This window comes from Callorhinus ursinus, unplaced genomic scaffold (genome assembly GCF_003265705.2).
Source record: "Callorhinus ursinus isolate GAN/ISIS: 27379988/994484 unplaced genomic scaffold, GSC_fseal_2.0 scaffold13, whole genome shotgun sequence".
Classification (NCBI taxonomy): domain Eukaryota; kingdom Metazoa; phylum Chordata; class Mammalia; order Carnivora; family Otariidae; genus Callorhinus; species Callorhinus ursinus.
In genome coordinates, this window is record NW_027397075.1 from 16,881,417 (window position 1) to 16,909,311 (window position 27,895).

Sequence of the window (27,895 nt, forward strand, 5' to 3'; positions counted from 1 at the left end):
ACAATTAAGAAAAAGCAAGTGAGGACCCATTTACACTATTATTCCTATAATTCTGATTACACATTAGATGTTATAGAACATGGGTTCAAAAAGTATTTCATGTTGTACTATTTATTTACTTTTATTTTTTCAAGATTATTTATTATTTATTTGAGAGAGTACATGCACACGAGTGGGGGGGGAGAGGGAGAGGGAGAAGCCGACTCCCTGCTGAGCAGGGAGCCCCACATCAGAGCTTGATCCCAGGACGCTGAGATCATGACCTGAGCCGAAGGCGGATGCTTAACCAACTAAGTCACCCAGGCATCCCTCCTTTTTATTTTTTTTAAAAAGATTTATTTCCTGGGGCGCCTGTGTGGCTCAGTCATTAAGCGTCTGCCTTCAGCTCAGGTCATGATCCCAGGGTCCTGGGGTCAAGCCCCACATCAGGCTCCCTGCTCAGAGGGAAGCCTGCTTCTCCCTATCCCACTCCCCCTGCTTGTGTTCCCTCTCTCGCTGTGTCTCTCTCTGTCAAATAAATAAATAAAAAATCTTTTTTTAAAAAATGGGGAATTTTGGGTTGGGATTTTTACCGTTATTTTATTTTCTTAAGAGGTATTCAAATAAGTCAATTTTAATAAGATCCTCTACACACACATTTGCTACTGAAAATTAAAATAGCACAAAAAATTTTATTACAATTTTTGAAAACCACAAAATCTAGTGTACACATCTGCCCTAATCATGCTCTAACCAAACCACCCAAAGTTTTCTGTGTATTCCTTCTGCACAAGTTACTTGGCTTCCAATTTTTGAGGTTAAGTCTTGTCTTAATGACTTCAGGCATCTCAAACACACAGGCAACACTCAAAACCTATTAGTGCTTCCTTAGGTCAAATCAAAAGGTGGACGTATACTGAAGTCATTCAAATGCAAACTACAGGATTCCTCACAAATTACTGGTATGAAGGTAGAAAAGATACAAAAAAGACTTCATAATATCATAGATTACCAAAATATTATAGTTTGCTCTAACACAGAGCAGCTTTCCCAAGCTGCTGCAAAATGATCCTAAAATCACTAGTTAAGAAGAAACCATACAAGAATAAAGTTTATGTTTACAATGGCTCTACATCATAATTACTCTCCATGTTGGTTTCCTCAGAAAGATCTTTATGATAAAGGCAATAATGACGTGACATCTAAATCTTTCTACTCTTGATTCACCCTGAAAAAAGGTGAAATGGATTAATTGCATTAATAATTTAAATAAAATCGATTAATTGCACCATGATGAGATGTAACCAAGCCTCCACCCTCAAATCTAGGCTTGGTTATTATAACCTTTTAAGTTGTGCTCCATGCCAACTCAGGGCTTGAATTCACCACTGAGATCAAGACCTGAGCTGAGATCAAGAGTCAGATGCTTCACCAACTGAGCCACCCAGGCACCCCTAGAATAGCCTTTGGAATACATTTTGGAGGGCAAAGAGGAAGCAGGATTGGAATGTATGGGTACCAAAGAATACCAGAATGTGGGTCATTCTGTGATTTTATCGTTATTTTAAAGACTATGTATTGTCTCAGAACACTTGGCAGACATTTTAATTACATTTATTAAGGAAGAAATAGAAGTTAAAAAAAAAATTCCTTTGTCCAAGGGGCTTTTGGTGATAAGCATCTTGTTACCACATCATTACCAGAAATACCAAAATAAGTAATTTGTTTTGCTAATTTTCTCTTAAGAAACAGACTCCAGAAGATACTGAGAAGTTGTTCTGACCTACAAGTCTTTTCAGACTTCTAAGACCAAAATGAGAGAATTTTACTGTCATCTCCCCCTCTTACTTCACGTATTAATAAGAGAAAATGGTATATACAACAATCTGGGAGTTTGAGCAAAAATCTGGCAAATTTTGGAACCGAAAGGATAAACATTGAAAATGACACTTTTTCTCAGGTCAGGCTGATTTGCTAAGAGTGTATGCAGGCAGGCGGTCCCTGCAGTCGAGTCGGGAGGGTTCTGCGATCTGTCCCTCTGCCAGCTCTGGCTCCAGCTGTCAACACAGACTGTGAGCTGCACATCCCAGGCCCTTGGGGGAGGGAGGGAGGAGGACGGGGAGGGGGAAGACAGAGGGAGAGGAGGGAGGGGAGGGAGGAGGAAGGAATGGGGAGGAGGAAGGGAGGAGGGGGTGGAGGCAGAGAGGAAGGGGGTGGAGGCGGAGGGGGGCAGGGTGGGTGTTGCAAGGGGAGCAGCCTCTGCACGTGGGCAGGTGGGCAGGTGCCCAGGCGCTGAGAACCGTCCCCCTGCAGGTCTGGCTGTGAGGCTCTGAGGCTCCCGCGGGAGCACGCAGCACACCCCTAAATGAAGCAAAAATACCCACTAAGGTCAGAGAGGAAATCACCGAAAGCCCTCCTTTGCCTTTATCACTGACAGATGCGAGAACAGACCACAGTGCTGCCGAAAGCTGCTTTTAAAGTCACACTGATTTTCCTATTAAAATATCCTTTTCTGTTTTTTTTCTCTCCGTATTCACAACTTTGTGCGTGGAAGTTGCCCAAAGGACCGTTGTCTCTAATTCTACATACTTCCTCCTAAATCTCCACATTTATGCCAGGTAACTATTCTTTAAAAAAAAAAAAAAAAGACCCCCCCCCACCAAATACTATATGGTCACGACAGGACATCTGGAAATACAAGGCAGCGGACAGAAGCGGGGCCCCTGACCTCGGGCCCCGCCTGACACCGTCAGGGGCCTCACCTTTAGAAGCGTGCGTATCACCCTGTCGTCTAGGAGACGAGCCCCTCAGAGGGAAGGCCTGTGTCCGAGGGTTTCCCATCCTCACTGAGTGCACAGGCTTGTTGACCGAGGGATCCTTCACGTGCACAATAGTGTATTCTCTTATTTTCTTAATAACTTTGCCTTTGAGGTGGGCTGCTTTTATCCGAGTCTGAGGGCTAATAACTGTGGCAAACGGCACCGGGATTCTAGCTGAAGGAAGCGTCAGGCTGTCCCGCGGTGCCGAGCACCCACAGAGGAGAACACGAGGGCAGCAGTGCTTGGTCACCACCCTGGGTCCGAATGTGCGTGGCCCTGAGCACCACACAGCTCCGGTCTGGCACGCCTCCTCCAGTCTTTGCCTCTAATTAGTGCTACCCCGGGGGCAAGAATGGAAGGAAGGATTATCGGGCCATCAGAACTACAAGGAACACATGGAAACAAATTAGGAGCATGTGCATGTGCTTGTATGTCTGTTTGTACACACATGCTTTAACCAAAGCAAACAACACCTCAGTAACACAGCTTCTGGACAGAGCCCAGGGCGGGGACGGAAAGGCGGCAGCGTGCACCCGTCACCGAACTCGCTGGCTACAGAGACGCAGGACGCACGACGACAGCTGCGTTACCTGGCTGTGGCACTGCGGACGTCGTGGGTCAGGTACCTGGTGCTGCGGGGCTGGTCCGTGCACCATAGCTCGCCCCCGGCCTGAGCCCCCAACAAGCGTCCCCAGGGGCTGCCCGGGGGTGGGCTGCTGGTGGTCAGGCCGCCCTAGGTCGAGAGCACCGCACTGAAGACACGTGTCTTCATGTCTCTGACCGGCAGCCACGCTGGTGGTGGCCAGAGGGCTCTCCTGAGCTCCCAGGCTCTGCACCGACTCGCGCCTGGAGACCGACCTCGGGCAGCATCAGCTCCTTGTTCCCAGACCCCCATCCACTCAGCGGCCCAAGTGGAGTTTCTCCTCCTGTCTTTGCCCCTCAACTCTACGGTCCAACCAGCGTCCTGTTCATTCACACCAGACCCAGTTCTCACACGTAACCCCTTGACACTGGCTAGCATCCAGTGCACCTCACTTCACAGCCTTTAGCTTCACTTCCTCCAGGCAGTCTTCCACACTGCTCTCACTGGGGCCTGCACCCACAAAGCTGGTCACCCTCGTGCCCCCTCCTTCGGGAGGTAGTGGCAGACATGGCTCTATGCAGTTTTAGGTAATGACGGCCCAGAATCTTCCTCTGCCGATACAGATACTAGTGGAAACCAAATAAAGGCAGGAACCATCTTGTCCGATTCTTGGTTTCAGCTCAGGCTGTGATCTCAGGCTTGTGGGACTAAGCCCTGCGTCAGGCTCTGTGCTCCGTGTACAGTCGGGCTCAGATTCTCTCCCTCTGGCCTTCCCCCCACTCATGCACACTCTCTCTCTCAAATAAATAAATAAAATCTTTTTAAAAAAAAGTTGGCATCTAGAAACATGGAAGGCAGACTCAACACTGTGATTGAGACTCAGTTTCCCTGGATATTTACAACGGGCCTGTATTTATTCACTTCTCCGCTCCAAAAGTTTCTATTCCATTTCAAATTCCTCTAAGAGCAATTTCTCTAAAGTAACAATCAAAAATCTAAAAGAACAAAGAAGTGCGATGAGAGTAAAATCTCAAATATATCAGTAGAGCATTTAACTCTAAATATCCCTTTTATTTTAAGCAAATAAAAAAGAACGGACAGTCTCTTCAATTACCAGAATCGTTCACCTTTTCTTTGGGAGACACAGGCTGAGCAAATATTTAAAGCTACAGATACCTGTCTGTATCTAAAAGGAGAGAAACACACAACAACACGGCATTTCCTTTACTCACTTTTGTAATGGTTTTTAGGATGGCCAGACGGTCGGCGGGGGGTGGCAAACCAACAAACAGTGTTTTGTCTAGACGTCCAGGGCGCAGGATCGCAGGGTCAATGATATCTAGAGAAGAAGGGAGGGTCAAGTCTTCAATAAATAAAATAGAATCTTTTAAAAAGTACAACTAACATGAGATGTGGGAAGAGGACTTTTTTTTAAAAGGAAAAATCGATAAATTAGACTTTATTAAAATTAAAAGTACCTCCTCATGAGAGTATAACCTCCAGGGAAGCCCAGCCCACGTTACGCCCAGACCCACGTGCTGCCAGGGTTCTCCGGCCCAGATGGGGACCACCACACGAGCTGGGAATTCCGGCGGGTTTCTCTCCTCCCTCTGACCGCTATACCTTCGCCGAGTTCTGGCGGGGGGGCCGCCCGTTACCCTGTCCTCAGTCAGGGCCGAATGTCGCATCCTCCTAACTGCTCCTGTCTCTAAACTTCCCCTCTTTGGGACCCTGTGCGATGCTGCCAGATCTCCCTAAACACCTGCTGACCCTCACCTGGTGTCCTCTGCAGCAGAACCCACCCACATCTCTCACCACAGCACCAAGGCCCTCAAGGACCTGACTGCTCCCATCCTAGCTCCCTCTCTCCTCACATTCTCCACGACTCCCACACTCCACTGACCACACCTCTTGCCGTTCCCTAAACTACCTAGAAGCCTCAAGCCTTCTTCTCTTTGCTCCCAGTAGTTCGTTTCTCCCTAATACTTTCTTCATTTACACATAGTGGGATTCGCAAACAATGCCTCCTCCAGGAAGCCTTCCCTGAGTCCCCCAGAAGAAACTCTTGCCCTCATTTGTGCTCACCAGACTCTCGGTACCAGGAGCAAAGAGCAGGCCCCAAACGATGCCTGATACTGAGGTTCTTTAGGAACATTCCTGATTCCTCCACGAATAGCCCTCAACCATTCTGGAGAAGCTTCCCATAGCTCACAGTGATAAGACCGTTGTTCAAATGCAGACACACCTCTGAGTAATGGGTCTCGTGTTTTCTAATGAACACACTCAGACTTAACCATTAATTTATTCTTTCATAAAGAGATAGAGTTCTTTCTAGCTGAAATTCTGATTCTGTTAGTTTTGTTCTTCAGTTACCTTGGGGAAGCTAAATACGTAATTCAACGATCTTTCAATGTTCAACACATTATTGGACTTTCTCTTGAGATGCTAGGATATACTACTTGGCGATAAGGCAAGTTGACTGCTGAACAGCTGCAGAATCATGACGGAGCACTATCCCACAGCCCGAGCGCTATCTTACCCTACAGGGTGAAGGACCCCACACAGGCCTCAGGAAACCTTTACGATTTAAAAAATTACCCCACTGTGGCCTTTTCCTGCTGCTCCTCCCTGATGCCCTTGATCCCCAGGCCGCCGTCGCTACAGATTAGTTCATGTTTTACATACATGCAAGCATGCACTATGTACTCTGCTTTCTCTGACTCAACAGAATTGTTTTCAGGTTCCCCAAAGTTCTTGTGTGCATTAGTATTTGATTCTTTTTTTAAATTATTTTAAAGGTTTTATTTATTTGACAGAGAAAGACACAGCGAGAGGGGGAACACAAGCGGGGGGGCAGGAGAGGGAAAAGCAGGCTTCCCGCCGAGCAGGGAGCCCGATGCAGGGCTCGATCCCAGGACCCAGGGATCACGACCTGAGCCAAAGGTTTAACAACTGAGCCACCCAGGCGCCCCAGTACTTGATTCTTTATGGCTGGGTAGTTGCCCTCTGTGTGGATACGCCTTGATTTATTTTTCCATTCCTCTGTTGATAAACATTTGGTTTCCAGTTTTGGAGCACTCACGTATCAGTCTTGGTATGTGTTTTCCTTGTTCTCTGGCGAGTCCCTAAGTGTGGAACACAGAGCAGTATGGCCACATCCCACCGCAAGGGTAGGCTGAACCTTAAAAACACCAACAAACTGTTTTCCAAACTAGCTGTACCACTTTACATTCCCCTGTCCTTGCCAATACTTGGTATAGTCGTTCTGATTTTAGTTATTCTAAGGTTTGTAGTGGTATCTCATTGTGGCTTTCACTTGCATTTTCCTGATGACTAACGAGGTCGAGCACATTTTCATGTGTCTCTGCCGCCTGTATACCTACAACAGGGAAGGGTGTGTGCAGTCTTTAGCCAATTTTTAATTTTCTTTTGTTGCTGAGTTTTGAGAATCCATTCTATGTTCTGGATATAAATCCTTCATCACATATACACTTTTTAAGTATTTTCTCCCAGTCTGTGTGGTTTGTCCTTGTGCTCACTCAGTGGCACCTTATGAAGAACAGTTCAATTTATCCTTTTGCTCTAAAACATTGTGCTTTTGGGGTCACATCTAAGAAATCTTCACTTAATCCATGGTAGGAAACATTTCTCCTCTGTTTTCTTCCAGTTTTACAGCTGTGGCTGCTCACTGGTCTTTGATCCATTTTGAGTTAATTTTTGCATGTGGTAAGAGGTGTGTGGATTAAAGGTGATTTTTCTTGCATATGGATATCTTTTCTTTTTTAAAGATTTTATTTATGAGAGAGAGAGAGCATGCGCACGAGCAGGGGGAGGGGCAGAGGGAGAGAGAAAAGCAGCTCCTCGTTGAGCAGGGAGCCGGATGCTGGGCTCGATCCCAGGACTCCAGGATCATGACCTGAGCCGAAGGCAGACACTTCACCCATTGAGCCCCCCAGGCGTCCCTTGCATATGGATATCTGATTGTTCCAGCACTTTGTTGAAAAGGCTATTTTTCATCCACTGCATGGCCTTTGTGTGTGTGTTTTTTTAAGATTTTTATTTATTTATTTGAGAGAAAGAGCAAGCACGTGTGCTTTCAAGAGGCGGGGAGGAGCAGAGGGAGAGGGACAAACGGAACCAAGGCTGAGCGCAGAGCTGGACATGGGACTCAATCTCACGACCCCAAGATCATGACGTTAGCTGAAACCAAGACTCGGACACTTAACCAACTATGACACCCAGGCACCCTTGCATGGCCTTTGTGTTTTATAAGAACCCAATTATCCAAATATGTGGGGGGATATTTTTAGGTCTTACCACCTTTCAATGTTCTGTGCATCTATGTTTATGCTAATATCACATGATAGAAATGTGTTTTAACTTAAATATACAAGTAGATCTTTTTTTTTAAAGATTTTTATTTATTTATTTGAGAGAGAGAGAATGAGAGATAGCACAAGAGGGAAGAGGGTCAGAGGGAGAAGCAGACTCCCTGCTGAGCAGGGAGCCCGATGGGGGACTCGATCCCGGGACTCCAGGTTCATGACCTGAGCCGAAGGCAGATGCTTAACCAACTGAGCCACCCAGGTGCCCTATACAAGTAGATCTTAAAGCCAGACCTGCATGCTCAAAAGTAAAGCCTAATATAAAAATCCCAATTATGATCAGAAAACATTCTTAGGGGATGCCTAGGTGGCTCAGTTAGTTAAGCACCTGCTCAGCAGGGAGTCTGCTTCTCCCTCTCCCTCTGCCTCTCCCCTTGCTTGTGACCTTGTGTTAGGCAATGATTTTTTTTAAGACATGACATGTCAACAACAGTGCATGTGATAAAAAAAAATTGATAAATTGGACTTCACCAAAATTTAAAACTTTTGTTCCTTAAATTGTACCATTAAGAAAGTGAAAAAGACAACAACCCAGACTGGGAGAAAACATATGCACATCACATATCTGGTTGTGGACTCCTACCTAGAGTAAGTAAGTCTTACTACATGACAAGGCTGAAGATACACTACAGTGAAATGCTACCTCACACCCACTGGAATGGCTACACTCAGAAAGACAGAACAAGTGTTGGTGAGGATGTGGAGAAATCGCAACTCCCACATGCTTTGTTACAACTGCTAGCAGGAATGTAAAATGCTGCAGCCAGTCCGGAAAAGTCTGGCTGTTTCTTGAAATGGTAAACACAGTCACCACATGACTCAGCCATCCCACTCCTGGGTACCTACCCCAAAGAAATGATAATATATGTCCACACAAAAACTTGTACCCGGATGTTCACAGCAGCGTTATCACAAGCCCCAAAGTGGAAACAACCCAAACGTCCATCGACTGCTGAAAGAATCAAATGTCGTATATCCACCCAAGGGACCATCATCTGGCAACCGGAAGAAAGTATTGCTACGTGCTGCAACAGGGACAAGCCTTGAACCCGTGATGCTGGGTGAAGACAGGCAGATGGGACAGCCACATTACATAAGCTAGCCAAGACAGGGAAGCCTACAGAGACAGAAGCGCTGGAGGTGGGGGAGGATGGCGAGTGATGGCCAACAGGAAGATTGCTTTTTAGGGTGACAGAAATGTTCTAAAATCAGATTGTTGGGATGGCTGCAGGAGTCTACAAATACGCTCAAAACCACTGAATCTTGTACCTAAAATGGGTAAAGTTCATGGTATGTCACCTCTCAATGAAGTGGATTTTCTTAGAAACTGGATCCATCCTCAGACAAATAAGACCATCAATAATATGCTGAGTGAAAATTATTACAAGATCGATCAGCCTCCATGAAACAGAAGTAGGCCTCTTCTTATGATTCAGTAAGCAAATACTTCCTGGGTTCTCTTATGTACCAGGTTCCTGTGACCCAGCATAAGTAATGCCAGGGCCTAAGGCATCTTTAGAAGGGAAATGCTGTGCCAAAGGGCAAGACACACAGGTTTGACCACGGCCCCTAGGCACCGCCATGACCCAAGGCCGGATAGGTAAGGGAACACAGCAGTTTACTTGGAACTCGAAGTGGCTGAATGAATATCCTACGAGTATGAAGTGAATCTCTTCCGTGTAAGCCATCCCCTGTCACCCGACAATTACTAAGGGCTTACAACAGATGGGGACCCTGAACTAGAAGCTTTCTCTCAAATATAAAAACCACGTACCTAATTCTTTTTTTTTTTTTTAATAATGCTTTTTTTTTTTTTTTTAAAGATTTTATTTATTTATTTGAGAGAGCGAGAATGAGAGAGAGAGAGCACATGAGAGGGGGGAGGGTCAGAGGGAGAAGCAGACTCCCTGCCGAGCAGGGAGCCCGATGTGGGACTCGATCCCGGGACTCCAGGATCATGACCTGAGCCGAAGGCAGTCGCTTAACCAACTGAGCCACCCAGGCGTCCCCACGTACCTAATTCTTGACCAGAAGCTTATCCACCATAATGCACTTATTTCTTTCTTCACCTGAGCTGTACACAGAAACTTTCTGGATTCCGTGTGGCTACGGTGGGGCACAGACCCCTGCCGAGCAGAAGAACGAGGAACAAGCTGGCGTGGCTATTCGGATCTCACACATCTGCATGCCGGGCAGCACAGTGTTTTTAACCAGCCCGACAGGGGATGAAGTGGAAACAGTCCCTCAGAGCCAGGAGAAGGGAGATCAGTCAGGGCGTCTGTGATCTAGCTGTACGTTGTGCAAGGCGCTTCATCTCCTGGGGTCAAGCATGGGAAGCAGTGTATTTTCAGGGCAGGGTGTGACGCTGGCGGACCCCACACCATAGGAGAGCTGTGGCAGGTCCTCAGAGCACCCATAGGCAGAAGGGTGACACAGCAATCTTTCACTTACTTTCTAAAAACCAGTACCTCAAAAAGTAGGGGAAAAATTAGGACAGAAATAGAAATTAGGAGAAAAGAAGAAATTTAAAAGACCATTTCAGGAGGTTAAGACTCATCAAGTCCTAAGCACACACAGGAAACACAAAAAGTCATATAAGGCATGCCTGGAGGGCTCGGTCGGTAAAAGTGTGTGACTCTTGATTTCCGGGTTGTGAGTTCCAGCCCCCCCAAAAAATAGCATTTTTTTTTAAAAAGTCATATAAAAAGAATCAGGATGACATAAAACTTTTAAGAGAAAAAAATGCAAGGCCTACAAACCATGAAAAAAAATTTTTTTAACTCAAAATCCTGTACTCAGCCAGAGATACCCTCAAATATACCAAATTCAAAAAGCCCAGACAGAAGCCAGAGCAGAGAAAGCTCTGGAAACAAGAGCAAAATACATCACAGACACAAATAATACTGACCACTGTCTGCATATCTGATGAAGAACAGAAACAAAACAAAGCAAGAGAAAGAAAACGAGAGTTTCTACAGCTATGTGAAAACAGAACCCTGATCGCAGTGTAACTCCTGGGTCCACGCAGAGAAAGAGGTACACAGTCCTGGTAACGTAAACAGCGACTGGTGATTGAACCAAAAGTTGTGCAGAAACGGTATAATATGTGGGGATGATGGGGTGGTGGTGACAGTGACTGTGTGTGGAGAAACAGTGAACATAACAGAAATCTTCATGTGCTTTAGAAAGTAGGAACAACAACGTATGAAACTGATAAGAAACAGCAGTATGAGCACATCATTTGAAAAAATGGAGAAAATACAGAAGAAACAGCTCACAGACTTTACCAGTGGTTGCCTCCGGGCAGGGACAGAGAGGGTAATTTTATCTTCTGCTTTTCAGTGTCATCTGAATTTTAACAGCTGCCTCCCTGTGTGGGTTTCTCTTTTCATGCTGGGCAGTGTCAGAGAAGGCCCAGCGGAGAGCTGACATTTCCACTTCTGCCCTCCCCAGGTCTTGGGGTCGTGGGGGAGAATACAAGGCACCCCCACCCCAGGCCAAGGGGATGCTAACGGAAGTCTGGCGGGAATGATGCATCTCCCCACCCGGGCAGTGTGAATGGAGGCAGAGCGAGCCCGGGCTTCTTCTCTCAGCCTGCAGCCATGAGGCTCTTGCCCTTCCCCTGCACAGTCAGAGAAGGCCTCAAAAGAGAAAATGTAAGTAAGATAATACTCAACATTTCTTAACACTCAAATGTCCAGGATACAACTGAAAATTACCCATTGAAACAAGAACCAGAAAAATCTCAACTTTAATGAGAAAAGAAACATAGAAGCTGGACCAGAGATGACCCAGATGTTGGAGTCACCTGACAAGGGTTTTACTGCAGCCACAATAAAAGTATTTATGGGAGCAATCATGAACAGGCTTGAGACAAATGAAAAAAAACGAAGTCACAGCAAAAGAAAGAGAAGATGTAAAGAAGTATATGGAAAATTTTCAATGGCAAAACTTAAACAAAAGGAAAACCTCACTGGACGGGCTCAATGGAACCGTGGAGACGTCAGAGAGAAGAATCAGTGAACCTGAAGAAGAACAGAAATTACCAAATCTGAACAACACAGAGAAAACAGAGAACAGAAAAAACCAGCAACAGAGCCTCAGTGATTTATGGGACTATAACAAAAGATCTAACATGTGTGTCACAGGAGTCCCGGGAGGAAAAGAAAAGAGCTAAAAAGTATTTGAGGGGATCCTTGGTGGCTCAGTCTTGGTTTCAGCTCAGGTCGTGATATCAGGGTCGTGGGATCAAGCCCCGTATCGGGCTCTGCACTGGGCGGGGAGCCTACTTGGGATTCTCTCCCTCTCTCTGTCCCAAATAAATAAATAAATAAATAAAATCTTTAAAAAATAGAGATAAAAAATTAAAAAAAAAATAAAAGCAGAGCACAGTGACACCCTCCCTGTGCAGTTAGGACATTCAACTGACAGCAGGTCTGTGTTCGGAAATCATGAGTGCTGGAAGGACATGGCACAATTTTCAGGTACTGGCAGACAAGAACTGTCAACCCAGAACTCCCTATCTGGCAAAGACAGGCTTCATGAAAGAACCTGAAACCAAGACATTTGCAGTTAAATGAAAACCAAGAAAATTTGCTACAAGCTGAACATACCTAAAAGAATAGCTCAAGGAGGACTTCGGTTATCTCTGCACCTAGCGAGCGCCCCAGAAGCTGTTGCCCCATCCCGGGGTCATGACGGGCAGTAAGATGGCGTCTGCCGGCAGGGTCGTTCAGGTGGTCAAGCCACATTCTCCATTAATAAGGTTCCCTGACAGAAGAGACAATCCTAAACCTAACGTATCAGAGGCTTTGAGACCAGCAGGACCACCGTCTCACTCTTCTTCCATTTCACAGCGTTCTAAGGGAAGGAAACCCCCAGATTTGCGGGTGCATCAGGGTCCACCAGACACTGCAGAAATAATAAAAACATTACCTCAGAAATACAGAAGGAAACTCTTATCTCAAGAAGAAACTGAAATTTATCCAACGTGGAGGTCCAGAATAATCACTGACAGTGTGGCTGCTGTTTGTCATCAGACAGAAGACTAGTCTTTACAATAAAGAACTTCCAAAATGGCGCATGAGAAATTATATAGTAAACAACTCGAATAAATACTCTGCCAAAAAAAAAAAAAAAAAGAGGGCACCTGGGTGGCTCAGTTGGTTAAGCGACTGCCTTCGGCTCAGGTCATGATCCTGGAGTCCCGGGAACGAGTCCCACATCGGGGTCCCTGCTCAGCAGGAGTCTGCTTCTCCCTCTGACCCTCCCCCCTCTCATGTTCTCTATCTCATTCTCTCTCTCAAATAAATAAATAAAAATCTTAAAAAAAAAAAAGAAATCTAGAAAATTTAGATGGACAAGTGTATCTCCTAATATATGTATCTTGGTCAGCTTCTCCACAAGCTTACCTAATTGTTTATAGGCTTATTAAAGTATACATTTTTAAATGTTAGCCTATTAATTTACTCTCGATTATGAAGTATTACCAGTGTTGAGCTACTAACAGCACACAATATCTAGTAAACTATCACAGGTTTCCCATGATTTCCCTTTTCAGTTTCTTTTTAGACATGGAGAGATTTATTAGAATTGCTGCTTTTGGGAAGTGATTTTCCTGAAATTGGATGAGGATCAGTGAAAGAATGACTCCATTATTTGTTCTTAGTTTTCTTCCCCTTCTTTTCATTCACAAAGTTACTGGAGTATAACTAGTTTAAAAAAAGTGTATCCTCCACTAAATGATAAAAATATAGTCAAGGTAAAACAGGTGACTTTGTGGTATTAAAACTGGGAGTTAATACAAAAGATTATTTGTAACCTATATTCAGAAGAAAATACCAGAGTTTAAAATGGAAAATAAGAGATCAAAATGAATATAACCTAGAAATAGGTGTTTGATTAGAAACTGCAACTTACTATGTTCTTAGGGGTGTTAAGAAAGTCTTATTCTTTATTTTACTGTTTTAATTGTCATCATCTGTGCAACTTCTGGAAACCACTAAGTTTCTCAAACTTAAATGTCTGAAAGTCTCATAAAATCAACCTAAGTATTTACCTTACTAAGGCAATTTATGAAACTTTAATAGGGTCTTACAGTGCCAAGAGTATGTATTATTGTGAAAGTAAAGCCTCACAAAACTAAATAAATTTTCTTCCATACCTTGGAAAAAAAGAATAGCTCAAGGAAGTTCCTAAAACAAAAAGGAAATGACAGAAACAAAATTAGGAACATCAGAAAAGAAAAAACTATGGGAAGAGTAAAAATGTACACTAAGTGTAAATGGTCTAAATATACCAAATGAAAGCAGAAATTGACAGAGTGGATTTTAAAAATGACCTTATATGCTGTTTATAAGAAACTTCAGTTCACATGTAATGACATCAATAGGTTGAAAGTAAATGGATAGAAAAGATATACCACGGAAACATCAATCAAAAGAAATCAGAAATGGCTATATTAACAGCAGATAAAATACATTTCAGAAGAAAGAAACTGGCCAGGGACTGAGAAGGACATAACGTAATGACAGAACATAAAGATCAGGCCACTAGAAGACAATTCTAAACGAACATGCACAAGAGAACTGCAAAATATGTGCAGCAAACCTGACAGGACTGAAAGGAGTATCAAGACACCCACAATTACAAGTTAGGGACTCTATGGTAAGGATGTTTCTTTCTTTCTTTCAAAGATTTTATTTTTAAGTAATATCTACACCCAATGTGGGGATCGAACTCACAAGCCTGAGATCAAGAGTCACACACTCCACCGACTGAGCCCGATGGCTGTCCCTCTTGCATTTGTAAAGAAGCTGCCAGTCTTTCGGGTAGCTGCACCCTTTTGCATTCCCACCACCACTGAGAGCGAGCTCCTGTGGCTCCACATTCTTATCAGCATTTAACATTGTCTGTTTGGATTTCAGCCATCCCAATAGGTGTGCAACGGTAGCTCTGTTGTTTTAATTTGCATTTCCCTCATAACATACAATGCCGTTGAACATCTTTCCATGTATGTATTTGCCATCTGTGCATCTTCTCTGGTGAGGAGTCTGCTTAGATCTTTAGTACATCTGTTATCTCATTGTTGAGTTTTTAAGAGTTCTTTGTCTATTTTGGATATCAACCTTAGTCAATTTAGGTTCTTATAACAAAGTACCACAGACTGAGTGCTTTGTACACAACAGAAGTTTGTTTCTGAGAGTTCTGGAGGCTGGAAGTCTGAGGTCAGGGTGCCATGTGGCTGGGTTCCAGAGAGAGCCCTCTTGTGGGCTGCAGACTGTGCCACCTTCTCATTGTGCCCCTTTATAAGGGCACTAATCCCACTGGTGAAGGCCCAGCCACCATGACCTCATTACCAAAGGCCCCATCTCCTATATCCTGACGTCTGGGGTAATGATTTCCACATAATAAATTTGGGGTGGGGGACACAACATTCAGTCCATTGCACAGCCCTTTACCAGGTATGTGTTCTGCAAATACTTTCTTCGTTTCTGCCTTGTCTTTTTATTCTCTTAACCATGTCTTTCATAGAAGGAGTTTCTCACTGTAATGAAATTCCACGTACCAATTTTTTTCCTTCATGGATTGTGCTTTGGGTGTTGTATCTAAAAGTCATCACCAAACACAAGGTCACCTGGATTTTCTCCTGCTCTCTTCTAGGAGTTTTATTGTTTTGTACTGTACATTTGGGTCTATGATCCATTTTGAGATAATTTTTGTAAAAAGGGTAAGAACTATGTCTAGAGTCATTTTTGGCATGTGAGGATCCAGTTCTTCCAGCACCATTTCTTGAAAAGATTATCCTTTCTCCATTCAATTGCCTTTGCTCATTTATAAAAAACCAGCTGACTATATTTGTGTGGGTCTACTTCTGGCTTCTGTTCTGTTCCACTGATTTCTTTCTTTTATTCTTCACCAATACCACACCGTCTGGATTAATGTAGCTTTTACACTAAGTCTTGAAGTCAGGTAGTGTCAGTCCTTCAACTCTTCTTCTCCTTCAATATTGTGTTAGCCATCCTGGGCCTCTGCCTCTCCATACAAACTCTAGAATGTTTGTCAATATCCATAAAATAACCTGCTATGATTGTGATTAGGACTGCACCGAATCTATAAATCAAGTTGGGAAGACTGACAATCTTGACAGTATCCAGTTTTCTTATCTATGAACATGAGCTATCTCTCCGTTTACTTGTATCTTCTTTGATTTCTCTCATTAGAGTTTTGTCCTTTTCCTCATACAGATCATTTTTTTCTTAAGATTTGTTATTTTTATTTGAGAGAGAGGGAGACATAGAACATGAGCAGGGTGAGAGGCAGAGGGAGAAAGAGAGAAGCAGACGCCCCACTGAGCATGGAGCCCCATGTGGGACTCCATCTCACGAACCTGAGATCATGACTTGAGCTGAAACCAAGAGTCAGATGCTTACCTGACTGAGCCACCCAGGTGCAGCAATGGTATTGTGTTTTTAATTTCAAATTCTAATTGTCCATTGCTGGTATATGCCAACTGAGTTTTGACAAAGGTGCAAAAGTGACTGAATGAAGGATAGTCTTCAAAAATGATGGAGGAATTGGATTCATAGAGGGAAAATGAACTTAGACTTAAGTTCTATACCTCAAATAAAAGTTGATTAAAAACAGATTACAGACTTTAAACGTAAAAACGTAAAACCATAGAACTTTTAGAAGAAAATACTGGAGAAAATTTGGGGGACATAAAACTAAAAACAGTTCTTAGAAATGCACCCCAAAGCAGAATATATAAAGGAAAATATTAATACACTGAAGGGGCGCCTGACTGATTCAGTCTTCTGAGTGTGCAACTCTTGATCCTGGGGTCATAAATTCAAGCCCCCATGGGGTGTAGAGATTACTTAAATAAATAAAAACTTAAAAAAATACATGGAGTCTCTTTGTTGTTAAGAGGATGAAAAAATAAGCTGCAGAATGAGACAAAATATTGCAAATCACATAAATGACAAAGGACTCATATCTAGAATATATAAAGAACTCTTAAAAAAAAAATGCAGTCCAGGGGCGCCTGGCTGGCTCAGTCAGTGGAGCGTGTTGACTCTTGATCTCAGGATTGTGAGTATAGATTACTTAAAAATAAAATCTTAAGAAAAAATATGCAGTCCAATTTTAGAAAATGGGCAAAGGACACAAGAGATGCTTGAATGAAGAAGATACAAGATGGTAAGTAAACACACGAAAAGATGTTCTAATGGCTCATGAGCCATTAGAGAAATACAAATTTCAACCGTGATGTGATATCACTGTATTTTATCGCTTAGTGTAAAATATAGTGACAACACAAAATACTGGAAGGAAGCAAACAAGCTGGATCTCTCACGCCATTACTGACAGAGATGTCACATGGTACAGCCACTCTGGAAAAAGGGTTGACAAGCTCTTTGAAAAACTGACCATATGCTTCCCATATGACCCAGCCACTGTACTCCTAGACATTTATTCCAGAGAAATCAAACCTTAGGTCCAGGCAAGAACCTATTCATACAGAGGTTCATGGTATGTGTAACAAAGAGTGGAAACAACCATAAAGTTGCCCTTGAAGAGAAAGGTCAAACAAACTGCCCCCCACCCCATACAATCCAGCCCTAAACAGGAGTAAACTGCTTATCCCTGCAAGAATCTGAATCCATCTCAAGGGCATTATTCGAGGTGCACACAGCCAACCTAAAAGGTCAAGTTTTGTGTGATCCCTTGATCATACAAACTCCTGAAGTGACCTAGTGTAGGTGAGAGGGCAGGTTAGTGGTTGCCTGGAGTTACGGGTGGAGTGGGCGTTTCTATTCAGGGCAGCACATGGGAGATCTCGGTGCTGATGGAATCGTTCTCATCTCGACTGCTGTGGTCATTACAGGAATCTACACGTGTGTGAAACTGCACAGAAATAAACACGTTATACAAACGTATTTCCTGGTTTTGACACGGTGCACAGTGCCACAGTTATATAAAATATAACAATTAAGATAAACTGGGTACATGGAACCCTAATGCACTTTTTATAATTTCCTGTGAATTTATAATTATTTCCAAATACAAAGTAAAAAAACTAAAAGTAGTCACAGATTTTATAAAAATAGAAATACGAACGAAAATGAGATGGTACCACTTCCTCACTCAAAACCCCCCAAGGGCTTCCCATTTCAGCAGAACACATGCGTGCCTTCCGTGGCCTCCAAGGCCCTGTGTTCCCCCCATGCCCGCTCATCTCACGGCAGGCACCCTGACTTCCAGCTGGTTCTGCGACATGGCAAATATCCTCACACTGCTCTCTACCTGGAGTGCTCTCCTCTCAGACTCTGCATGGCTCCATCCTTCATATCCTTTGAGTTTAACCGCCTCCATTCTGACCTCAGTCTGTACTTTTAACAGAATAGCTCTTCTTTCCAGCTTACCTCTTAACTCAGGCAAAAAAAGCCCAGGAGGCGGAGCATCTCCGGGTAGGAACTGAAACTAACCCCTTAAGCGATAGGGACTGCCCGGAGCCGGCAAGACCCCACTCAGGACTGACCCCGAGACAATGACCGACCTTCACTGCCCACCAGCACGGACCCCCCACGACCTTTGTCCCACACCTGTCTTATGCAAACCTGGAGGTATTTGCAGCACTTTGGAGACTGTCTTTAAGATGCCAGCCCCGTCTTCCCAGTGTTGGCCTCTGAAATAGACTCCTTTCCTGTTTGACCACCACCTGCCCCTCTGCCTTTGGTTGTGTGTGGTGAGCGGCCGAACCTGGTCTGTCTGGGACCCCCCGAGCCAGGTGATCTCGCCCCCCTGCTTCCCGGCTACATGTGCTCACAGACTACTCCTGAAGAACCCTTCCAGGACCCATCATATCTCAATTAGCATTCCTCTCCAACTACCCATCATTTTCTACCCTCTGACCCTGGTTGTCTATCATTTACTCCAGATGCCCTGACCCCAAATCAGGATACATACAATTCTTTTGAATTGTTAGCCTCTTAATTCCCAAAGCTTAGTAGGGCCAGGCGTGTAGTAAAAACCCAGTAAGTATTTGATGACAGAGTGAATCTGCTGAGAAATTAAAGAACATGACACTGATGTGACGGATCTTCAACACCAGATGGAGGGGGGAAGCTACAACATGCTCGATGAAACAGAGAATGTGAGGACAGAAACGTATGTTCGAAGAGTTCAAGTCACCCAGTTTTTCACATTTCCCCCGTCCCCTGCTCTTAGAGCCGAGCCTCCCTGTCTCTGCCCCCAGCGGTGCCTTCAGGATGCATGGAGGCTTCCACCTTGGTCTCTTGGAACCCACTGATCACGTGAGAATGAGGACGCAGAACCCCCAGGGGAAGCCACACGGAGGCCCAGAAAGAGGACAATGAGTGGAGGAGGGGGACAGAGATGCCACAGTGTGGCCAGGGAAGGGAGTCCTCGGGCCCAGCCACGCCAGCTGAGGACGTGTGGATCACAGGGGTACCTCTAGACAAGCCCTTCCTGAGTCCCTGACCCATAAAATTGTGGGCATAGCAAAATTGGTGATTTTAAGCCACTAAGTACTGCAGTAATTTGTAATGTGGCAAAAGTCATCAGGCAAGAAGAGATTTCTGAAAGCTGGGGAAAAAAGCCAGTCATAAACAATCAAACAGTGTCACAGGACAGCACACAAGGGAACAGAACTGCCCCATGCAGGCATATGGGTGAAAGATCTAGAACACCTACTTCTGGATTTCTGTAGGTGGGAAGGCAGTGGGATCTGCCCTTGGGACAGAGGGATGGGGGAGGGGCAGAGCGAGGAAGACAATGTGAGGGACACGGGAGGGGACAAAACACAGCACCGCCTTCCTGTCGTTCTTTTTTTTTAAGATTTTAATTTATTTATTGAGAGAGAGAGAGAATGGTAGAGAGAGAGCATGAGAGGGAAGAAGGTCAGAGGGAGAAGCAGACTCCCCGCTGAGCAGGGAGCCCGATGCGGGACTCGATCCTGGGACTCCAGGATCGTGACCTGAGCCGAAGGCAGTCGCTTAACCAACTGAGCCACCCAGGCGCCCAGCACCGCCTTCCTGTCATTCTTAACCACTGGCTCAACTCAGCACAGACGACTCAGTCTCAGTCCTCGAGTCTACTCAGTCCTTGGTTTTACAACAAAGAATCCAGAGAACTGTAAAGAATTCAGAGGTGCTAGAGATCAGAAACATGACCCAGAGGAAAGGAAATGCTCCTGTGCCGTTTGGAAGGAGAGGATTAGAGTAAAACCTAGGGACATTGAAGGACCTGCTATTTATTCACTAGGTACAGAGATTAAGCTGAAGTGTTTACAGTAACCAAACACGAAAACAGTGAGAGCGGAAGACCCAGAATGGCTTATTACAGACCGGAGTGTCTTCTGGAAATCTGTATCTACTTAGAAAAGGTAGGGTGTGATTCTGTGCAAATCTGAGATGTCCCAGGCTTCTTCCAGGACGGCTGTGAGTGCGCGGCCTCATGACTGCTCCCACACGGTCACCCAAAGAGCTCCTGGCAATGATTAAAGTCACCGAGCAACTACTTGCCACACCCCCTGGGAGACTCGGCTGCCAGCATCACGTGACCTGTACGACACTCCTGCCAAGTGGGTATCACTCTCCTCATCTCCCAGAAGAGACGGTGGTGAGCAGGATGAAGGAAGGTGTGCCGAGGCTGCTGTGTGATGAATACACTTGCTCTTCCTTCCAGTCAGAAAGCTTCAACAACCCCCGGAATTTCCTGAGGGAATGGAGTCTTTGTTACGCTGATGAGAGGACTCAAGGTTGGTCCCAAGATAACTCCAGGATGGGCCAGGTAGCAGAAAGATCAAACCTGCGATTAAAGGGGCTGGAATTTGGAGCCAGACCCCCCGTGGAGAAGGGGCGGCAATGGAGATGGACTTTAGTCAACCACAACTATATAATAAAACCCCCACAGAAACTCTCTCTGGAAGCAAAGCTCGGGAGAGCTTCATGGTTGATGAGCACACTGGGGCCAGGAGGGGGGTGTGCCCCAGCTCCAAGGGGACAGGGCACCGAGGGCCTGCACTGCCCCTGGCCTGGCCCAACGTGCATCCTTTACAACAACTTGCAACTTTAAGTACAGTGACCCTCCAACAACCTAGGGTTAGGGGTGCCGACCGTCCCCTGCCTCAGAAGTCTGCGTGTAACCTTCGATTCCCCAAAAACCTTCCAGCAGTAGCTACTGCTGACTGGAAGCCATGCCGATAACGTCAAGTCAATTAACACATATTTTGAGTGCTCTCTATGTTGTGCTCTATTCTTATAATAAAGTAGAGAGAATATTAACGAAATCATTAGGAAGAGAAAATGCGTTTATAGGACTACACTGTGTTCAGCGAGAAAACTGTGTACAAGTAGACCGACGTCACTGAAATCTGTGCTGCTTAAAGGCCAAGTGTATGGCGCTTTCCTACACAGGAAATCCATCCATCCACTGTTGAGCTGCAAGCTGGCTGGTCAGACGTGCGGGGGTCCCGGAGACACCACTCGCATGGACATCGGGGGTGGGGAGGACCCCGGACTCACAGGATCTGACGCCAGCTCCGTGTGGTCAGTGTAGGAGCTGAACCACAGTTGACTCCTCGGCAGTCAGACCGGCTGGGGATGGAACAGAACGGCAAGAGACGAAGCGCCACAGTCAGGCCTCAAACCTGGCGCCGTCGGACTCCAAAGACAGTACTTTACTATCATCAAAGTCTAAACCGTAACATCTGTCAATTTTTCATCTGAAAATGAAGTGGCACATAATTCAGGAAGGTTTCACCTTCCAAAGTAACTTTTGAGACCTGAAAGAACAATTTCATCAGCTGGACTGCCGGCCCATGCAGGTAACACCCGGGTCGATGCAAGGGCAGCTGCGACAGCCAGAGGCTCCCATGGACGGCAGAGGGTTAAACAACAGGAAGAGAATGAGGGACCCACAGGGAGAGCACCCGAAGCACGTGTGAAGTGTGGAGCCCCTTCTACACCCCTCGCGGCTCTGAGGCTTACACACAACTTGAAGTACTAGTTCAATGCAGGTATAAGGACATGATGCCGATATAAATCCTTGACCTTCAGATAGAGTGAGAAGCGTCTGGATCTTGTTTCCTATGAGCTTGAGAGAAACCATAGGACATAAATTCTGATAATACTTGTATGGTCACGAGTGTACATTCTGAGCTTTCTGCCAACTGGACTACCTTCGGAGCGCCAACACAGAAAAAAAAATCTCACGAAATCTGGGCGGTAATACTGTTTTTTACTCTAGCTTACACAGGAGCTTCCTAAGGTTTTATTTCAACTTATGAGCCCAAAAGCGGTTTCCTAAATGTCATCTTCCATTACTAGGATGTATGTAAATCCCATGACTTCTCCTCACCTGGCCGGTTGGTGGCTGCCATAATGAACACCGCCTGCCGCGCTTCGAGACCGTCCATCTCCGTAAGTAGCTGATTCACCACCCGGACACTTGCCCCCGTCTAAAAATCAATAAAGACAGCTCCATCAGTTCCCAACAAAAGAAAAACCACACCACGTTTTTCCATACAAAATAACAATTTGCTAACTGGAATGAAAACTCCGGTCAAGATGTAACGGTGATCATTTTCTGAGAGGCGCTGTGCAAAACACATTCTCATCAGGAACTCCCCTGAGTCCTGGTGTCCCCTCTTCCAGAAGGAGGAAGCTAAGGCTCAGAGAGACCACCTGTCCAGGCCTCTCAGCTAGACACACACAGGCCTGGCTGACCTGAGTCTCCTGCCTCCGAGTTATTCAAAGATCTGCTGGCCGCAGTGGATTTCCATGGGTCAAGTGTAGACTCAGTGTGGAGAGATCCCCCAGGATGTGAGATGCTCCTGATCTTTGGGCTGGGGCACGGAGGCTTTTCCTCTTTTCCTGGAAGCCCACAGTACAAAGCAGAGCTACCCTGGGGCAACATCCAAGAGAAAGGACCGGGGAGGTGGTGGACAGACAGGTAACTCACTCGGACACAGAACTGTTCTAAATGCACAATGGAGGAGACAAGAGAAGTGGGGAGTCTGTGTCTGTGTGTCTCTACGTGTCTGTCTGTGTCTGCGTGTGTGTCTCTGTATGTGCGTCTGTGGGTCTCTGTGCATCTGTCATGACCACCCTTCTTCAACAGAAAGTCTATGGGCAGAGGTGGTCATGAGTTTACCTGAGGATTTCCCCAGAAAGTAGCTGGCACACGTCACCACTCCGGGGAGACGTGACACCAACAAATCAGAGGATGAAGATAATTATAATCCACACTCAAAACAATACAGCAACATGGGGCAACAACCAAACCCTGTCCTACCTCAACAAGACGAAACCCTCAGAATCAGTGTAGGAACAGGATGACCGGTTTTACTATATTAAAATTATAACCTGGGTGGCTCAGTTGCTTGGGCGACTGCCTTCGGCTCGGGTCATGATCCGAGAGTCCCGGGATCGAGTCCCACATCGGGCTCCCTGCTCAGTGGGGAGTCTGCTTCTCCCTCTGACCCTCTTCCCTCTCGTGCTATCTCTCATTCTCTCTCTCTCAAATAAATAAAATCTTAAAAAAAAAACAACACTGTATGTAGTAAACAAATTAAAGGTAAGTGAAAAGACAGAGAAAAACAGCACCAACACACATAACTGGACAATGGACTCTTTCTGGAACACGTAAAAGCTCCTAGAAATCACAACAAAATTTTAAGAGAAAAAGGGTCAATGTATCTGATCAGGCAAATTATAGAAGATGAAATACACGTTCACTGAAGACAATCAACCTTACTGATAATCGGGGACACAAATACTAAGATTTAATACCATGTTTTGCCAATAAAATTGACAACAATTTTAAGATGGGTGTTACCCATTGCTGACAAAGGTACAGGAGATGGTTATTTTCACGCACTGTTGGCGGGCATGTGTAACTGGTAGTTTTTGTGAAGGATGACTCAGTGTTAGCTTTCAGGACATAACGCAAGGGGCGCCTGGGTGGCTCAGTTGGTTAAGCGTCTGCCTCTGGCTCAGGTCATGATCCCAGGGTCCTGGGATGGAGCCCCACATCGGGCTCCCTGCTCAGTGGGGAGTCTCCTTCTCCCTATACCTGCTGCTCCCCCTGCTTGTGCTCCCCTGCTGTCAGATAAATAAATAAAATCTTAAAAAAAAAAACAATGCATACACATCTACGCTGATATTCCACTTCTAAAACTCTCCCACATGCACAGAAATATGTGATAAGAATGTCATTTCAGTTCTGTTTGTAAGAGAAACAACTGGAAACAGTGTGATTCAAGAAATACTTCTATTTCCAGACTGTGGAATATTTATGCAATCGTTAAAAATTAAGTTATTAGGGACGCCTGCGTGGCTCAGTCGGTTAAGCGTCTGCCTTGAGCTCAGGTCATGATCCCTGGGTCCTGGGACCGAGTGCCGCATCAGGCTCCCTGCTCCGTGGAAAGCCTGCTTCTCCCTCTCCCACTCCCCCTGCTTGTGTTGTCTCTCTCTGACAAATAAATAAAATCTTTAAAAAAAAAAGTTATTAAGTACATGGGAAAATCATCAAGATGAATGACCGCATTTATATAAAAAAACAGATGTAAGTCATACATGTTTTTAAGTTTACAGACAGTTTTAGAATGACAAATACCACACACAAAAGTGGTGGCAACAGTAACCTCCAAGGAGAGTAACAGGGAGAAAATTGGGAAGAAAGACTCTCCATCTCTTAACACTTGTATTTGAATTTTGTTCTAAGTACGTGTTCATGTATAACCTGTATAAGAAAAGAATACATTCAAATTTAACATATTTTCAGAATTCCCCTCACGTGAAAATGTCAAAAAAGCAGAACACATGTACTGGAATACGGAAACTGTGTTTGTACACATCCAAGAGAGGGCAAGAGAAGCCAGACGTCAGGAGCGCGGCTCCTGGGCCGCAGACTCTCCGAGGCAGGCGGCGGACTGCACGCACTCGGTGCACCCCTGCAAATTAACCTCCCAGCCGATGACAGGTGGCTGGCTGCAAACCAAGGACGGGGCTGCTGACAAATGAAGGGCTTATGCGGAGCCACAGAGGAGATAAAAAGGAGTCAGACCCAGAGCGTACCACGCCCCAACCAGCAGGCTATAAAGGGCAGTGCTTGGCTCTGAATCCTACAAGGGATTTAGAACATCACAGCAACCAGGACAACCGGGGAAGGGCCTCTGCCCCGGCCACAGATGTCACCATGAGAGACAAGACTGGGGAGGGATTTTCTGGGACGCTAGTGAGCACTCCTGGATGAGGAAACAATCTTGCTGTGACATGGGTCATGCGGACATGAGTTTTGTTCTTGCGACTCTGGAAGGCTTCTGGAGATTGTGAGCAAAATGAGGCATTTAGTAACTGTTTTACAACCTTCCAGGCACGCACAGAACAACTATGTGAAGAAAAATCACAAAAGAAATAAAATCACCTGCTTAGTCATCTCGCCATGAATGTCCTTATCAGAGAGTCTCTGCTACCTGTTTCAGAAAGGCCGTCTGTTGCTTACGGGAGGCTTTGTTCGGCTGTGGACTCGGAGACAAGCGTCCCCGTGATAACAGCACTCTAGAAGCTCACCGCAACGAAATTCCTACCAACTGTGACTCAGCCCAGTGACACAGGGGTGTCCGGTGCAGACAAGGAGCACGGCTGAGTCTTAAAGCCCAGCCCTATTTCAAGGGGATGTTAAATTACATTTTCTCCTGTCTCCAGAAACCATGTGTCAGAAGAGAGTCACGATCACAAGGCAGGCTCTTCGAAGCCACGTCATTCCCGTTCCCAACCGCTCGCCTGCGTGAACCAGACCAGTGCAACCAAAATCATGTAGGCAGAAATGGAAGCAGAGGCCAAGAAAAACCAACTGTCACCCCCAGGCCCTCATTTCGAATTACAAGGTTTCTTCACTGCAAGAATTGCAGTGTTCTTGGGGAACAACTTTGTCAGAACTCACAAAAGGTTTATTAGGGCACTTACACCTACCTCCCGGTCTGACCTCCGAGGGCACAGGGCGTCCACTTCATCAAAGAAGATGACGCAGGGCGCGGAGCTCCTGGCTCGCTGGAACACCTGGCGGACTGCGCGCTCGCTCTCACCGACATACTGACACAACAGAAACACAGACTGGTCAGCCCTTGGGTTGCGGCCAAATCTCGGTAAAACTAGTTCTAAACGACAGGTAGGTATCAGAGTCCAAGAAGTATTTGGTTGAACCACATGCAGCTGCTGACAGGCACCCATTTTTGATGCACAACAACAGCCAACGTGTGGCTCAATGTAATAAAATCAGCTATTACTGATGCTTATACATTTCCTTGTTTGCAAAGTGAATGTAAGGTCTCCTCCAGGTCAAAAATAATCCCATAATCCTATTGTGTTTTAGAACCGATCTCCTAAGCTAGATCACATAAGACACCCAGCTGTAACTCTCGTGACTTCAGCCGTGTTGTAACGGCTGTTTGCCGCTCTGCCATGTTTTCCACACGGTCATGCTGCCATCATACACCATCAGAGGAGGCAGGCGAGCCAGCGAGGCCTCCACAGGCTTTGTATGACATACTGTACGTTGGTCTAAATCAAGGGCTGGCTGGCTCTATCAGAGGAGCGTGCGACTCTCGAGTTCGGGGCCATGAGTTCAATCCCCGTGTTGGGTGTAGAGATGACTTAAATAAATAAAAACTTAAAAAAAAACAAAAAACAAAATCAAAATATAGAACAGTAAGATCGGTCAAGAAATACAGCAATTCACAGGCAGCTATAACATTAGAAAGTCACATGTGAGAATATGTTCTCACTGTTGGCGAAGTGTAAAAAATTGTTCTTGTAAAATTTCGAACTGGTTAACTAAGAAAAGCAGGTTTTTCATAATACAACAGCTGAATCAGACAGAATCTGAAAACTACAAGTATCCGCTGTGCTGTTTTATGGTAAAGTCACACAGGCATGAGGCACATCACGGACGATAGTGACGAAAGTGTAAGTTTCCCATGAGCAGAACTGCCTTCCCTCACGGCCGCCCTGTCCTTTCTTGGTACTTCTGCTCATTGTGCTTCTCACGTCTGTGCTGTTTCCCAGCCCGTCCCCAGGTCTCCCGATTGTCTGCCGACTCCTCTCCGTCATGGCGTCTACTACTGTAACCTGCAGCTTGTGCACCTTCGCCGTGTTGTAGCGGGAAGTCCTCAGGAGGACACAGCACTTGCATGTTCATCTCCATCGTCACACCGTGCACTCTGCACAAATACAGTAGACTGGTTCGGGTTCCTAAAGAATCTAAGTCAGAACAAGTTCCGTCTGGAACGCCGAACTGACATCATCAGACATTTACAAGAAAAGCTAGCCGTGAGTTGTCAGAGGTAAAGTCTCCCACGGGGACAGACGGGGACAGTGAACATGACACAAGGACTGTGGACTTGGCAAACCACAACGACCAAGAAAAGAAAAACTTAATTTAGGGGAACGTAAACCTCAAGTTTCAAAAGGACACATTAAAAGGTCAGTTAATCTTAACAAAGGCAACACTGATTAAAAATAAAAGAAAACCCCACTATGTTGGCCTTTAAGAAATATTTCAAGTAAGGAGACTATACCTATCATTTCTAATTCTGTATTTAAGTTTTATTAATTCATTTGAGACACAGAGATACAGAGAGAGAGAGAGCAGGAGCAGGAGCAACAGAGGGAGAGGGAGAAGCAGACCCCCCGCCGAGCAGGGAGCCCGCTGCAGGACTTGATTCCAGGACCCTGAGATCATGACCTGAGCCAAAGGCGGACGCCTAACCAACTGAGCCACCCAGGCGCCCCTGCCGTTCAGTTTTGAACCTTGATAATCTAGCTTTTGCAAACACAATTAGTGAAAATACTCTCCCTAAAGTCACTAACGACCTTCTAGTTGCCAAACCCAAGGTCCTACTTTCAGTTCCTGGTACTCGGTCTGGTTACACTGACAAGGTTGAAGAAGTTAGCCGCCCCCCCGGCCCCAAGGTTTTCAGGCTTAGAAAGTCCTGAGCGTCCTCCCCCTTCAGGAGACCAGCCTGCTTTGCCAACTTTTCCTTCCTTGCCCCAGAGCCATCAGGGGCCCCGCTCAACGCACCCCCTAGTAGACACGGCCCG

The 27,895-nt window shown here is 45.5% G+C and overlaps 1 protein-coding gene and 1 pseudogene across 5 annotated transcripts in view; one reads left to right on the forward strand and one right to left on the reverse strand.

Moving 5' to 3' along the window:
- Positions 1–27,895, reverse strand: part of NVL (nuclear VCP like) — a 98,874-nt gene that overhangs the window by 26,062 nt on the left and 44,917 nt on the right. For all 5 annotated transcript variants that reach the window (XR_003209540.2, XM_025877778.2, XM_073899831.1 and 2 more), the window contains 3 exons: positions 25,769–25,888; positions 22,152–22,251; positions 4,614–4,720 (listed from right to left, as the gene is read on the reverse strand). Coding sequence is in view for 4 of the 5 variants with exons in the window: in XM_025877778.2 (XP_025733563.1) it covers positions 4,614–4,720; positions 22,152–22,251; positions 25,769–25,888 (327 nt within the window). In the remaining variant the exon portion in view is untranslated. The remainder of the gene's footprint in view (positions 1–4,613; positions 4,721–22,151; positions 22,252–25,768; positions 25,889–27,895) is intronic.
- Positions 12,369–12,773, forward strand: LOC112828588 (alpha-ketoglutarate dehydrogenase component 4 pseudogene; annotated as a pseudogene).